Source organism: Aquarana catesbeiana, linkage group LG02, assembly GCF_042186555.1.
Source record: "Aquarana catesbeiana isolate 2022-GZ linkage group LG02, ASM4218655v1, whole genome shotgun sequence".
Lineage (NCBI taxonomy): Eukaryota > Metazoa > Chordata > Amphibia > Anura > Ranidae > Aquarana > Aquarana catesbeiana.
Window position 1 is genome coordinate 337,545,012 of NC_133325.1, and position 16,781 is coordinate 337,561,792.

General features: G+C 43.0%; 1 protein-coding gene across 4 annotated transcripts in view; it reads left to right on the plus strand.

The window, feature by feature from the left end:
- The window catches only part of FRMPD4 (FERM and PDZ domain containing 4), a 608,500-nt gene that overhangs the window by 256,908 nt on the left and 334,811 nt on the right, over window positions 1-16,781 (plus strand). For all 4 annotated transcript variants that reach the window (XM_073614854.1, XM_073614850.1, XM_073614851.1 and 1 more), the window contains one exon: window positions 14,376-14,492. In XM_073614854.1, coding sequence (XP_073470955.1) covers window positions 14,376-14,492 — 117 coding nt within the window. The remainder of the gene's footprint in view (window positions 1-14,375; window positions 14,493-16,781) is intronic.

Sequence of the window (16,781 nt, forward strand, 5' to 3'; positions counted from 1 at the left end):
AATCATAAAATGTGTTTCAAAGCAGCAAAATCTAACTCCTCTGAATTTTTATCTTTTACATAGCCCATCATTCTGCATCCAAAAGCCATTAAAGACAACTAAAATGAGCATATTCTATCTGCTGCATATAGTTACTGACTTCCTTAATTGGTTGATGTGTTCAATAAATTAACTGGCTAAACTGCCAACAACAGTAATAAAGAAGACATCTGGGAGAACACTGTAAGCATTGTTAACTGTGCACATCTTTTTGGTACTATTTCACTAAATCTGTGGACATTTCAGCCAATATGCCAAAGGCTTTAAAGTACATCATAAGCTTCAAATGCAAAACTCTCTTCCTGAACACCAGCCAAAAGAAAGAATTTGTTACTCAGTGGAGTTTAACATGTCATATGCTGTAGCAAGACATCAATATACTATAAATCACTAGCTTGAGTAAAAAAAGGGAATAGCAGTGACCCACTTTAGGACAATGAGTCCTATTGGCAAATTGTTCACTTTATGTTGCCGGTCCAGGAAGTCACTTGAGAAATAAAATTCACTTAACTAAGAGGCATAGATGTGTAATTCATAAGAATGAGAAGTAGACAGTTTGAGTAGATAATGGAACTTGCTTAATGCATTGTGCAAAGAGCAAAGAGGTGATGCAGCCTGAAGACAGCAATTACAGTTCAGTTGGCATTGGTTTTTGTGTATACTGCATGTTTTACTTGAACCATACTATGCAGAAAAGCCCTGAAGGTGTCTATACCAAAAAAGAGAAAATAGTGCACAGCCCATAAGATTTCTTTGACAAGCCCATCGCGTTTAGGGTACAAACAAAATCCAAACATAACCTTTAATGCTGGTATATGGCCATAGATGGCTCATATTTGAACTATGGGTGGCTCTTAAAACACCCCCTGACTCAATAAAATTAGACTGAGTGAGATGGAAAATAATCAACTAAACACTGACTGCATCCTATCACCTTCAGCGAGGCAGAAATTTGTGACACAATCTCTCTTGTGTTCATTCCTCTTTTGCCATGTACACACGGGCGGACTTTTCGACCAGACTGGTCCGACGGACCGAATCCGGCGGACAATCCGACCGTGTGTGGGCTCCATTGGACCTGCAGCAGACTTTTTCGGTCAAAAATCTGACGGACTTTGGATGTTTCAAATTTGTCCGACGGACTTGAGTCCTTTCGAAAAATCCACTCGTCTGTATGCTAGTCCGACAGGCGAAAACCCATGCTAGGGCAGCTATTGGCTATCGGCTATCAACTTCCTTATTTTAGTCCGGTCGTATGTCATCACGTACGAATCCGTCGGACTTTGGTGTGATCGTGTGTAGGCAAGTCCGTTTGTTCAAAAGTCATTCAAAAGTCCATCGAAAGTCCGTTGGACCAGTGCGGTCGAAAACTCTGCCGTGTGTACGCGGCATTAGAGCACATGATTTGTAGCCCAATAGACTCATAGTTCACTCATAAAAAACAATTACTGCAACTCCTCCCATATTTAGCTCAAAGTTCTTGGCCTAGGTGGTCCCACATTAACTTATTACCACTTGCCATATTTTCATTATTTTAACCTCTTTTTTTCCCTTCTAGGGTCATCCCTGCACAGGGCAAACAAACATGGGCAGGGATGTCAATTTAAACATTTTAGAAAACTACAACTGAAAAAATGTGTTTTGTTTACTGGAGTTTGCAGAGAAATGTAACTGCTGTAGCAAGTTCTCTGACATAATACGCAGGGGTAAATGAAAAGTGAAACGTATTATATTTGATGAAAAACTGTCCTGGAAAGGGTTTGATCACACAAGAAAACATTTGCCGCAATGCCTTCCCTATTTAGTAGAATGTTCTTGGCCAGGGCATCTCCAATGTAGCATATTACCAGCCGCCAACATATTTCTATGCACATTTTCTTTACATATTTGCAATTCTTTAACCACTTCAGCCCCGGAAGGATTTACCCCCTTCCTGACCAAGCCCTTTTTTGCTATACGGTATTGCGTCACTTTAACTGACAATTGCGCGGTCATGCAACGTTGCACCCAAACAAAATTGATGTCATTTTTTTCCCACAAATAGAGCTTTCGTTTGGTGGTATTTGATCACCTCGGCGGTTTTTATTTTTCGCGCTATAAACAAAAAAGAACGTCATTTTTGGAAAAAAAAGCAATATTTTTTACTTTTTGCTATAATAAATATCCCCAAAAAATATATAAAAAAACAAATTTCTTCCATAGTTTAGGCCAATATGTATTCTTCTACATATTTTTGGTAAAAAAAAAAAAAAAAATCGCAATAAGTGTATATTGATTGGTTTGAGCAAAAGTTATTGCGGCTACAAAATAGGGGATAGATTTATGGCATTTTTATTAATAATTTTTTTTTATTAGTAATGGCAGCGATCTGCGATTTTTATCATGACTGCAACATTGTGGCAGACAGATCGGACACTTTGACACCATTTTGGGACCATTAGCATTTATACAGCGATCTGTGCTATAAAAAAGCACTGATTACTGTGTAATGCCCCATACACACGGTCGGACTTTGTTCGGACATTCCGACAACAAAATCCTAGGATTTTTTCCGATGGATGTTGGCTCAAACTTGTTTTGCCTACACACGGTCGCACAAAGTTGTCGGAATTTCCGATCGCCAAGAACGTGGTGACGTACACCACGTACGACGAGACTAGAAAAGGCCGGTTCAGAACCAAGCGCGGCACCCTTTGGGCTCCTTTTGCTAATCTCGTGTTAGTAAAAGTTTGGTGAGAGACGATTCGCGCTTTTTCAGACTCGTGGCTTTCAGATCGTTTTCTGCCGTTCAGTTTGTGCTTGTGGGTTTGTATCTGCTCTTCAGTGCGTGCAGTCAGTTCGTATCGGAGTTTTCTGTGCGATCTTGCCCGCTCGTTGCTGTTTTTCAGGTCGCTCTTCACAGGCCTTGCTGTTCTTCAGTGCGTTCTGTTACTTCGTTCTGAGCAGCCGACCGTTTTCTAGCCATGTTTCGTATGCATACTCCTCGTAGAGTTCGTGCTGTGCGGGGGCTTGGTGTTGGGGTCCTGACCTTGACACAAGTCCAGTCCATGAACAGGGTGGGGAGGAGTTCATGGACCAAGAATTGGTTGCTTCAGCGTGACCAGTTCTCTCATATGCCTTTGCTCCGTGAGATCCGTGAGAATAATCCTGATGATTTCAGGAACTTTCTCAGGATGACGGACCTTGTGTTTCACCGTTTGTTGGCTTCGCTGACCCCTTATATTAGCAGGCAGGATACCTGCATGAGGCAAGCCATCACTCTGGAGCAGAGGTTGGTCGCTACCTTGCGGTATTTGGCCACAGGGAGAAGTCTGCAGGACCTCAAGTTCTCGACAGGCATCTCCCCCCAGGCTCTTCTTTGTGGACATTTACTGCTTGTGTTTGTTTGAGCTGACCCTGACAGAAATGTGTGGAGTGCAGAAAATGTTGTGATTGTGTAACCTTATACAAAGCACTGTTGGCTGTTATTTACTAAATGCAAAGACACTTTTCACTACAAGTGCACTTGCAACTGCACTGAAACTGCACTTGTAGTGCAAAGAGGATTTGCCCTTAGGAAATTACCCCCATTTTCTCATCAAGCAACAATTACATCACCCCAAAAGTGTTGTAGTGTTGAGACAATAATCCACACATTCTTGATTAACAATCTTTTTAATACCTGCACAATCACATGTGCATTTACCAAAGGTTTTTCTGACAAGCCAACATGTTTGTTGTATAACGATTTTTGTGGTGTCATTATCCAAAATCAAAATGTGCATTTTATCGAAAACAGGCCTGTGTAAAACCCACAAAAAAGACACAAATCTTGATCTTACAAAGTTCACATTTGGTAGAACTTGAAGGCAATATCAGACATGAGTATTTAGGAACTGGGTTTGATATTGCGTTCAGATGGGGGGAAATCACCCCAGGAAAAGCCAAATTTGGAAGATGCACACAAATTTCACAATGTCAACATGTGTGACCTGCCATCACGGGGGATCAAGGGACGTGTTTTGGGGGAGAAAGCCCTTCCTCACCGCTACTTTATAATTGAGGAAGGGGTTGCACCCCCAAAACGCGTCCATTGATCTCCCGTGATGGCAGATAGCACATGTTGGCACACTGTGTGCATCCTCCAAATTTGGCTTTTGGAAAAATCACAAAAACATTTAGCACATTGTAGCACACAAAAGAAGAAAGTGATTTGGAGGGGCTTTAAACTCGCCCCAAAACATCAATGATGTTTTTATATTTTGGAATAACATCATTGATGTTTTGCTTGATGATTTCCAATTGTAAATTACACCCCATGATCTCCCCGATCACGATCTGGGCACTTTCTGATGTGAAAGGATCTTCATCCACAACCTCACGATCACCTAAAAAGAGAGGAACCCAAAATAAATTAGGTCTAAAAAAAATGCCGCCATCCATCTCTTATCTGAGCCTGTGGTCACACACACTCACCTGTTGTGGTGACTACTTCCACCACGTCTTCTTCCTCCTGCTCATCTTGTGTTGGGGGGATTTCCCCTTCTTCCAGAGGGGGGGGGTCTCTGGTCTCCTCGGATGAGGGGTGTCCTCCGAGTCTTTTCTCCCCTATGTAAAACAAAAATGGTATAATTAGCACACAGATATTTGATGGCAGAACTAGAAATAGGAAACATTACTTGGAAGTGGGGTACAATTGTCTATTTTAGCAGAGTTCCAAGATGTAGCATTTTTAGTGTCTTTTGTCAAGCTGAAATACTTTACCTATTTGGTACAAGCTTCACAGATGGAGACCCCCCCCTATAGTATACACTGGAGCACCTGTGTGGCCCCCCTAATAAAAATGGTGTTCTGGGGTCCCACACTAGTGCTCCAGTGTCCAAATGTGAAAACAGCTGCTGAGTGTCCTCTCCTTACACACAATCTAGTTTGCATTTCATTCTAGTAACAAAGCCATCTACACAACCCAATTCTTTGAAGACAAGTATAGGGCCTCAAAATGGTGGCCAAATGCATATGGCCTAAACAATGGTATTTTATAGTCCGAAATAAAAATGTGTGATCCGAACGAATAATGTGCCCATGAACATGAAAGTTGCCATTTTAAACTGTACAACAGTTCCTAAAAGCACATGGAGCAGCACGAACGTAATAAACACAAGAACAATAGGAACACAGCACAACTACTTACTTTTTTGCAGCACTCTCCGGATCTTTCTGTACTGCTCATGTTCTCGTAATTTCAGGTCCGACCACCGCTTCCTGAGCTGATCTTTCGATCGTCGTACCCCGAATTTCCGGTGCAGACTCCTGACCACTTTCGCCATGATCTTGGCCTTTCGGACATTGGGGTTGGGGTAAGGCCCATACTTTCCATCATAGTCGGCCTTCTTCAGGATGTCCACCATCTCCAACATCTCCCCAAAGGACATATTTGAGTCCTTTAATCTCCTTCTGGATTGGGACGTTTCAGGCTCCGGCCTTTCCTCCTCCTCGTTGCTGTACTTAGCACGATCCTGCTGTCTATCCGCCATGTGCTCTTCCTCCACTGCGCCAAACGAAAAGGGGCGGGGAATAGAATAGAAAGAACGTCAGGGGCGGGCAGAGTTATACGCATGCGCAGTGTGTATAAATTGTAACGCACGCGTCTTACGTACGATCTGTGAGCGGAGGAAGGAGCATCGGAGACGCCGATCGTGCTAACGAAGGTAGGATCTAAACTTGGGCCTATACTGCTTCGAAATTGAAGCCTATATTGTAACAAGATTAGGGGAGTTTGGCCTGACATTAGGGTTTGTCTTGTGTTGTGTCTTGCAGAGAAAATGGATGGGTTCAAAGACCACAATTTCCTGCCCCTGTTTATTGATAAGTACAGGGAGCTGCCCTGCCTGTGGCAAGTGAGACACCCCCACTATAACCACAAACAGAAGAGGCAGGCAGCGCTGGAGAAACTGCTGGAGTTGTTGAAGCCGGTGGTCCCCACAGCAACCATCCCTTATTTAAAAGCTAAAATTGGTGGCCTGAGGAGCACTTATCTTAGGGAGCGCAAGAAGGTCACGGATTCCCAGAGGTCCGGAGCTGCAGCAGATGACATTTATGTCCCCAGGCTGTGGTACTATGAGAGACTGCGATTTCTGTCAGACCACACTGAAGTCAGGGAATCCCTCTCTACTCTTCCTTCCACGCTTCCTTCCATCCCAGCTGAGGCTTCTGATGTCCAACCTGGGCCTTCCAGCCAGGAAGAAGTGGAGGAGCCCAGCTGGAGTCAGGTATAGCATTCTTCTACAGATTTCTGGGCAATAAATAAATGATGTTTACTAGATGTTATTATTGCTCATTAATTGCTGATTCCAAAAAGTGTTTTACATATCAATAGACAGTAGTGGGCACCCAAAATTGGGACAAGAATGAAAAATGCTGGGCTCAGAAGGATAGTCTGTTATATTTGTTAACATTCAATTTGCAGCAGTCAGGAGGTGAAAATTGTGTGTGATTGATGTAAAAAAACTAAAACTATGTCCCTTTTTCATACACAGGAAGACCTCAGCCAGGAGGAGGCTGTGGAATGTGGCAGTCAGGAGGAGGCGGGGATTAGTGTCAGCCAGGAGGAGGCGGGGATTAGTGGCAGCCAGGAGGAGGCGGGGCTAAGTGTCAGCCAAGAGAAGCCTGGGACCAGTCGCAGCCTGACTGAGTCTCAGGTTTCTCCCCTCCGCCTGCCATACAAAAGGGCCAGGAAGGCCACTCCCAGTCCTGTGCAGGATTCAGCATACAGGCTGATCCAGGAGGCTTCTGTGTCCCTGAGAGCCTTCCCCAGTCCTGAAGAGGCCTTTGCCTGCATGGCTGCCACCAAATTGCAGGGCATGCAGGAGGGCCAACGCAAGATCTCTGAGGACCTGATTTATAAAGTCCTACGTAAGGGGGAGAGTGGGGAACTGACACACAAGACGGATGTCATTGAGATCGACGATCCTCCTCCTCCTCCTCCTCCTGCTGCCACAACTCCACCACCACAGCCAAAGGCTGGAAGGAAGCGTGGAAGGAAGACCAAAGAGTGATTGCCCTGGGTTCAGTCTGGTCTGACAGAAGATGCAGTCTCTCGTATGACCACAGCCTGGGGACACAGATGTCATCTGCTGCTTTCCGGATCTCTGGAACTTCTGGACCAGACTGCCCTCCCTTAGATATGGACTCCTCAGGCCACCAATTTTGCTTTTAAATAATTGATGTCTGCCCTGGGGGTCCAAGGCTTCGCCCATTTCTGCAGTTTCTCCAGCGTTGCCTCCCTCTTTGTTTATAGTTGTGACCCCTTAATAAAATATTTTTAGGTAAATTCTACTCTCCTGTGTGTGTTTTCATCCAAAAAGGACAGTTTGTTGGTGACGATTCAGGTACATTTCTAAAGTACAATGTGAAATTAACAAGGGACAACAACACCAAACAATCTCCTACAGATTAAATAGAACAACATATCAATGGTGTTGTGGGAACTTGTCACAAAAAACACACAAACATTTTCGGGAGTACAAATCAAAATCACCAAAAAAAAAAATTAAAAAAGAGAAACACTAAAAAAGATTCTACATTAAAGTCAAAAAAATAAAAAAAATATGTTGTCAGATGTGAGAAATCAAAATATATTGAGGGAATCCCGATAAATAGTAACGAAAGAAGTTTGTGAGAAGTGTGTGTGAATATGAGCATCAAAACTACTTAATTCTTGTCACATTATAAAGAAGAAGAGAGTGCGCTGTATTAAACCATTTTGAACACTGCAGCGTGACGAAAGTGCTGTATCCATTACGAACGCTAAGTTTACCAGAACGAGCTGTCCCGTGTCGGAATTTCTTCTGAGCATGCATGGCACTTTGTGTGTCGGAACAGGCCACACACGGTCGGAATTGATGCGATCGGATTTTGTTGTCGGAAAATTTTATCTCCTGCTGTCCAACTTTGTATGTCGGAAAATCCGATGGAAAATGTCCGATGGAGCCCACACACGGTCGGAATTTCCGACAACACGCTCCGATCGGACAATGTCCATCGGAAAATCCGACCGTGTGTACGGGGCATAAATGTCACTGGCAGGGAAGGGGTTAAACACTAGGGGGCGATCAAGGGCTTAACTGTGTTCCCTCAGCATGTTCTAACTGTAGGGGGGATAGGCTCACTAGAACATGACAGAGATCACTGGGAGCAGTAGATCCCTGTCATGTTGCTAGGCAGAAAAGGGAAATGCCTTGTTTGCATCTCCCTGTTCTGCCTCTCTGTGCCACGATTGTGTGCCACCGGTGGACATCGAGTCGGCGGGACCCATGGGCACACTCTCACAGTGCACAGGGGGCGCGTGCATGTTCCCTCTAGCCGCGGATGATGCAGCAACGTACAGGTACGTTGTTTTGCACACTCATGCCACTTTGCCAGTATATAAATGGTTAAATACATTTTATTTACATTTTAATTTTTACATGCAAGGCCCTATTTGCATTGCGGTGCTGCCTTTGTTTAATTGATTTGGGCAGGGATAGAAATACAAAGAGGGTACAAATATTGGCAGCTGAGCAGGATTTTGCAGGGGGACCCAACTGGCTTTTGTGGGTTCCCATATTTGCCACATTTAGTGGCAGACTCATTTTCAATCACTCTTCAGTCCTCACTGACCTTTTCCTGTGAGCCCTGTGAATCATTCTCCAGGGACAAGAAGGGAAGAGCAGGCAGGAGCAAAAAGTAAGCATAAAATCCTATGGCTGGCCACCCTTCCCCAGAGTCAAGCCTTGAAACTCAAAGCAGCACTTGCCAACATTCACCCCACTGTTTCCAGTAACAACCTTTCCAAACCAGGTTTCCCTCCCACCAGTTACTGAAGTGGATAAAAAAAAAAAAACACTCCCTCATCCAGCACCTGGATTTATCTTTGGCAAAATCGCTTGAACCTTCAACTGTTTCCACAAAATGTTATTAGATTGTTTTTTGATCTTGTAAGATCATCTCTGCCCTGGTTATGCAAACATGGGCAAGGTCTGGAAGACTTTAAATAAATTAAATTGACTTCTGGGTGTTATGGGTGTACAACTGGTTGGGATGGCTCAACCATGCTAAAAGTAATGGCTAGCCCTGCTGCAGGTGTCAAGCTAGAGAGGGCCTTCAATGCAGTGGGAGGATTTGTGACTGAGAAACTGACTTTTATTAAAATTAATCAGACCCAGATTACAGTGGACTACCAAACATCCACATCAGAAGTTAGCAATGAAGGGTGGCTTCACACTGCCCACTACGCTTTTGTTAAAATTTAGCTAACCCGCCGTTTTCATTCCCGTGCCAAAAAATCACCCCCTAATACTTAAAAGATGGAGAAGCACTATTTTTTTTTTTTAAAGATACACTAACCTTCTGTGTCTTCTGTCTCAACTTTTGATCTTGCTCTCACAGTCTTCTTTCTCCACATTCAGGACTGTTTTGTTTTGAAATTGTGGTGCCAGAGTTGCCAAGACTCAAGGGACAGAGTTGAAGGAACTGCCTGGTATTCACAAGTGCACTCTGCAAGGAGTGATGGACTTTGCTGCATTAAGGGGTGTATTTATCAAATGGTGAATGTGAATTTTACCAAACACTTAATGCCGCGTACACACAGGCGGACTTTTCGACCGGACTGGTCTGACGGACCAAATTCGGTGGACAATCCGACCGTGTGTGGGCTCCATCGGACCTGCAGCTGACTTTTTAGGTCAAAAATCTGACGGACTTTAGATTTGAAACATGTTTCAAATCTTTCTGACGGACTCGAGTCCGGTCAAAAAGTCCGCTCTTCTGTATGCTAGTCTGACGGACAAAAACCGAAGCTAGGGCAGCTATTGGCTACTGGCTATGAACTTCCTTATTTTAGTCCGGTCGTACATCATCACGTATGAATCCGTCAGACTTTGGTGTGATCGTGTGTAGGAGTCCGTTCTTTGGGAAAGTCCGTCGGAAGTCTGCCGAAAGTCGGTCGCATAGACCGTCAGACCAGTCCGGTCGAAAAGTCTGCCCGTGTGTACGCTGCATTACTGGCGGTGTATCAGGGGAGTTGATTTGCTAAAACTAGAGTACAAAATCTGGTTCAGCTTTGCATAGAAATCAGCTTTCGGGGCTTCTGGTTGTAAAAAATAAGATATTTCTAACTCACAGCATGAACATATTTAGGATTACACCCCAAAACACATTCTGCCACTCTTTCTGATTATGGGAATACCACACATGTGGGACTTTTTCAATGTTTTGACTGTATCGTGCATTGGGATTGATTTAGTAAAACTGCAAAATCTGGTGCAGCTCTGCATAGAATCCAATCAGCTTCCAATTATTTTTGTCAAAGCTTAATTTGATAAGCTGAAGGTTGGAAGCTGATTGGCTACCATGCACAACTGCACCAGAATCTGCACTCTACAGTTTTAGTTAATCAACCGCACTGTCATTTAAAACATATGTACTGGAAAAGTTCACCTGGTGTGAATATTTGGTGAATGTCAGGTTAACTGCTTTATAAATATGCCCCTAAGACTGGTATTTTTTTGACACTTAAAAAAACAAATTGATAACCAAAAAAAGTGATGAGCCAAACACCCTTGATTCAGGCTTGAGGTAAGTTTGTGAACATAAAAGGTAACTCTACCTTTTGTCAAGAAAAAAACAATCCCCTCTGAGTGATCAATGTACAAGGATTTTAACAAACTTTGTAGCAGATTCCTACCTTTTGTACTGAAGAAATAGCTGTTTGTATGACCATGTCCTTTGCAAACTGATACTGACTGGAATTATAATTAATCAGCTGATGCACTCTCAGTGTTCAAATGAGCAAAGCTGCAGGGTCTGCATCCCCTTAGAAGTAATTAACATTTGGAGAATATCTCAACAAAAAACTCTTATTGCAGGGGGTGCCTAAAATTTTACTTAGTGGAGAATTATAGGAAAATCAGTGAGCCAATAACACAAGTAGGAAATCACATTTTTGGGGGTGTTCTGTACACCAACAGTGAATTTTACAGAAAATGACAGTGGCAGCAGATGGTCATTTTTAATAGCATTTTCAAAAGCTTTTTTGACCCTACTTCTCCTGTGGATCATAGGAGTGCACCTAGTTTTGCTCTCCTGTGACCTGTATCCAGCTGACGATGGGCTAAAATCTGTCACTCAGCCAGTCCAGGCTATTTAACCCCTAGAAGTTGGCCGCATATATGCGGCCCTGTTAAAACAACTTCCAGGGCTGAGAGTGTACTCCCTGCACTCTCTCAGCACAGTAGCCAGCAGGTACCGGAAAGCTCCTGATGCATACTAGCAATTGGGAGCTTTCTGATCATGTGACCACTGTGGCGGTCATGGCGGTCACATGATAAGAAAGCCTCCTGGCATCTGAAACCCAACAAAGGGTCTGGGTCTGTGCATCAGCATCTGGGTATCCTTGGCTCGTTTGACACTCTTCCGAAATGCAAAGTTCAGCGAGGAAGCAGCTGGGCAGAGACAGGCAGGAGCGCTGTGGCTGGGGAAGCTAAACCGGGCGCAACGCTGTATTGCGGCGCCTCCTTAGAGTCCTTGGCTGACTCGGCAATCTCCGCTAGGATGAGGTGATGACGTCGCTCCACCCCTTTGTCAAACCATAGCGAAAGGGGGAGTGCTCTCTGGAGCACTGATTTTTATAGGTAAAATTTGCGGGAGTGTGGGCGGTGGCTGCTTCTTCATAGTTAAATTAGCTGACATCTCACAAGGCCAGGTTAAATGAGAAATGTGGGTAGATGGCTTTGTCATGCGTGCTTAAAAACTGACAAATCAAAAGCATTGAGGGATCTCCTTAAAGTGGACCTTCAGTCATTTTTTCAACTTTCCATCAATTAAATCTATTGCCCTTGTTGTTTTAACTTTTGATAGTAACACATTTTTTTCTGCCAGTGAATACCTTATACAGCCCACTTTCTGTTTCTTGTCAGATAAAAAGCCTAGACTTATGACATCATGCACAGCTCTCTCTCTAACCTCGTGAGAGTTTGCCAGGAAGGGAGGCGGGGTGAGTCATAAGAGAGCCAATGAGAACTGCAGGGCTGCAGAGCTGGAGGTGTGCCTCTGTGTGTCTGTGTAAATTCAGGAAGTGGACAGGTAGCAGCTTCAGCTGCCCACAGTTAAAATGGATGCTGCCAGACATAGAGGGTGAAATTTCATCTGAAGGCTCTTTTTCCCTTAGCAATTTTTGCCTGATTTGTATTGCTTATATGTAAACTTTTCTGTTTTTGTTGTGGCACATTAAAATATATATATATTTTTTTAAAGATTCCTTTGTTTAAAGCCCAACTCCAAGCACAAAAACTTCCAAGGGTTCATGAAGTCACACACAGTCACACATTTCATTGCTTCAAATTTAACAATGCAGTCTTTCTTCTACATTAGACAAATCTGTTCTTTTACACACCAGGACTAGCACCCAGTGCATTGTGTAATTGTGAATCCAGGTAAGTATTTGAGGATTCTAGATGAGGCATTTAAACACATTGTTGCAGCAATTAGCTACAGAGAACAAGGGGTATTTATGTAGGGGGGAAAAGTGCAGCTTTAAGCTGAACAGTAATAATCAAGAAAATGCACCTTTGCTGCACAATATAATGTGGAGCTTGATATACCAGGATCAATGAAAACAAAGCTCCAATTCTCCATGCAATATAACAACTAGCTATTTTAGTTTATGTGCACAAGCTTTACATTACCAATAAACTCACATGGGTATTCATCAACTGTTCATCCAGATTCACCCTCTTCCTGAACTATATTCATGCTGATTGGGATATGGTTATTAGACTTCATTGCAATAGCCCACAGAAACCAGTCACAGATCAGTGCACTATGAGTTGAAACAGGCATAGTTCTGATTAGTTGCAGTTGGTTGCTGCATGGCTTTTCTGGATGCATTATGTTTACATAAACCATAGTCAATTTATTCAGCTATTCACAAACTGTTTGCCCACCGCCTCACCTAGGAGTATGGCAGCAGAGCGACTCTCCTGCGCTGGATCGCGTATCTAGTACATGATCTGGCACTTCTGGGTAGGGGGCGCACATGCTGCCCATGCGCTGGCTGTGCAATGATTAGTCACAGCATAATCTTATTAGCCGGTGTCGGCCAATGGATGAGCGCTGGCATCCGCTGATTGGCAAGGAGGAAGACAGGACATAGCTCTGTTTATGTAAACAATGCAGAGCTCTGTCCTGTCAATGGGGATATGCATATTTTTGTTTCCCTGCAAAGCAGGAAATAAAAATCAGAACATCCCTTAGTGAAAGCACCTCACAGTACACACATAAACACTGATTAGGCACACATTTAACCCTTGGATTGCCCTAGATGTTTAACCCTTTCCCAGCCAGTGTCATTAGTACAGTGACAATGCATATTTTTAGCTCTGATCACTATATTAGTGTCACTGGTTTCCATAAAGTGTCAATTAGTGCCATACTATCGCAGTCCTGCTCTAGGTCATTGATCGCTGCCATTACTAATATAAATAAAAAATTCCAGTATATATGCCATAGTTTGTAAACACTATAACATTCACACAAACCAATCAATATACACGTATTGGGTATTTTGTTACCAAAAATAAGTATCAGAGTACATATTGGCCTAAATTTATGAAGACATTTTTTTTTTTTTTTTTTATTGGATATGTCTTACAGCAGAAAATAAGAAATAGTGGTTTTTTTTCACCTTATTTCATTTATAGTACAAAGAATAAAAAACCCAGTGGTGATCAAATACCACCAAAAGAAAGCTTTATTTGTGTGATTTTTTTTTATCTGTATACAGCATTGCATGACCGCACAATTTTCAGTTAAAGTAACACAGTGTCAAAAAAGCAAAAAATGGCCTGGTCATGAAGGGGCATCAATCTTCCAGAGGTCACGTCATTAAAGTGTATCTATAGTCCAAACATTTTTCCTTTTTAGTTTTGGATAGAGTAGAAAAGGATTAGAATCCCTAACATGTTCTATTTTCTGTTTGTGCTCCCGTTGAGTTTTATTCCTCTCTGTTTGTCCTGGTGACCACTGTTCCTGACACAGTGCAGTGAAAATGAATGTGTTCATATTGGTTATACCTCAACATAAGCACATACAGAATGTTAAAATTCCATACATACTGTAGATTGTTCTTGACTGAAGGTAATGCATTAAGGTAAAAAAAAAACTTTGACTTTAGAACTACTTTAAATGTATTGCTTTTAAACTAGCACATTTCAACTATTAGATTACCTGTTAGCTTATCAGATGTGTTACTTGGACAACAGATACTTAAACAATATACACGTGAATGGAATGTATGACCATAATTATTTGCCTTTTTACAGTCATAGATCAAAATCTTCTGGGTGGCCTCCGCCTACTGGGACCTGGAGTTTGCCACAGGGACCACCTTATGGATGGGAGATGGCGACAAACCGAGATGGAAGAGACTTCTTCATCAGGTAATAATTATGACTATTAAGTATTTAGTAAACCTGGCATAAAGATCTAAAAATGTAATTTTTTTGTCTGGCTACCCCAAGGAAAAGAGAAAACTGTATGTAGAGTGATTGTTGAGCGCTTACTGATAAAACAAAATAAATACATGCTTTTTGAACACCCAATTGATGTAACAGTAAAACATAAGGAAAACATCATTAATAGTTTGCACAGATGGACCTTTCTAAGGTCAGTGTGATTTTGGTAGCTGATAGAATCAGGTCCTTCTTTTGACTGTAAATCTCCCTAGCTTTGTGGTGAGATATAGCACTGTGATAACAGAGTCAGCTCTAACATGTTTGCTTGCTTGAAATGCAAAAATGTTGCAGCACAGATTGTAAGTTTGTTGTAGCATTGTCTCAAGTTTGAGCTCCTGGTTGGTTATATGTTGGTATAAGTGTCACAAAATGTGGCAAATGTATTAGTAATTGTGCTTCACTGTCAGTTGCAGATAATTGGTGCCAGCGGTGGACCATGCACTGTGGATGCACGGGCACCGCCCCCTTTCAGGACGCCGGGCGCATGGATCCCTATGGCGGGGGCGGGCGGGGATGGTATTTTTTGAAGCACCCGATTAGAGCCAGAGGCTCTAATAGGCTTCAAAATAGGGTGGGCTCAGGACGCAGAGCGCACCCTGATCCTACCCAATTGTGTGACCATAGCAAATGAATTTTTGCTATTTTCACACTAATCTTCCTCCCCACCAATCAGGAGGCAGGACGTCAGACCTGCTTCCTGATTGGCCAGAGCGCCAGGTCACCCTATTGGATGCCTGGTGCTTAGGAAGAGGAGCGAGGAGACTCGCGCTGGTGCGGAGGATGCCGCCACTCTGAGAGGTAAGTCTCCTCGGCTGCATCCCAGAGCCGCAATACATGCAGGGGGGTGGGGGGATGCCCTGCAAGTAGGAGGGGGTCGTGGGCACAGTGGCATTTGATGGACACAAGTGGCTGCATTTGATGGGTACAAGTGGCTGAATTTGATGGGCACAAGTGGCTACATTTGATGGGCACAGTGGCTGCGTTTGATTGGCACAGGTGGCTGCGTTTGATGGGCAAGTGGCTGCATTTGATGGGCACCAGTGACTGCATTTGATGGGCAGGTGGCTGCATTTGATGGGCACAAGTGACTGAATTTGATGGGCACAAGTGGCTGCATTTGATGGGCACAAGTGGCTGCATTTGATGGACACAGTGGCTGCATTTGATGGGCACAAGTGGCTGCATATGATGGGCACACATGGCTGCGTTTGATGCGCACAATGGCTGCATTTTCTGGGCACAGTGAGGCTGAAATTGATGGGGGGGGGGGGTTCTGTATTTTTCAGTTTGTTTGCACCCCCCCAAAAAAAATTTGGAGCACCAGCCACCACTGATTGGTGCCACGGTAGTTAAGATTGCAGCATTTCATTTAAACTGATTTTGAAATATTACATTTTTTGTAACATAACACAAATTTAAACTAAACAATATTGGTATCCATATTAGCTGCACAACATCCTTCTCTACTGCAAGCCCTACTGCAAGCTCTATCCTCCATGATTACTTCCATGATTACTTCCATGATTACTTCTGGTTATCTTAACTGTTGTAGAAGAATCAAAAGAAACACAGAATGACATGGGATCCTTGATAAAGATTCAGTGAGTGCCGCTTACCTGCTGACTGGTTCAGTTTTCCATCCAGACATTGTTTGAAAGTTGGTGATCCTCCAATCGTCTTGTATGGGGAGAGAAGATGCAGGAAGCATAGAGAAAGAGAAAGTTACACAAACTTCAGGAAGTACGTTCCTTCTGCCTTCTTAATGATCATTTATGAAGCTGTGAGTGCTTATGTTGAATTGCACAGAATTACATAGATTAAGGTAGACTTAAGCCTGGTACACACAATGAGATTATGGGAGGAATTTGTTTTTGGATGGTAATCTCATATCGAAAATTATGAGACTAAAGTTTCGAAAATTCTTGTACGACAGAATAAAAATTCGGAAGTGATGTAATGTGTTGCAGTGTATTTGCATTGTATTTTCGAATGACAACTGTACTGATTAAATGAAAATCATACGATCTGGTATGGTACGAGAAAAATGTTTGTGCTTGTCAGATAATATTGGATGAACTGTCGTGGTCATCTCAAAAAAGCTGTGTACTAACAATTAGGGATGAGCTTTCTGTTCGGGTCGAACATGAGTTTGATGCGAACATTGGCTGTTCGCCCGTTTGTTGAAAACCGAACATTATGGGCCGTTTGCGCCAA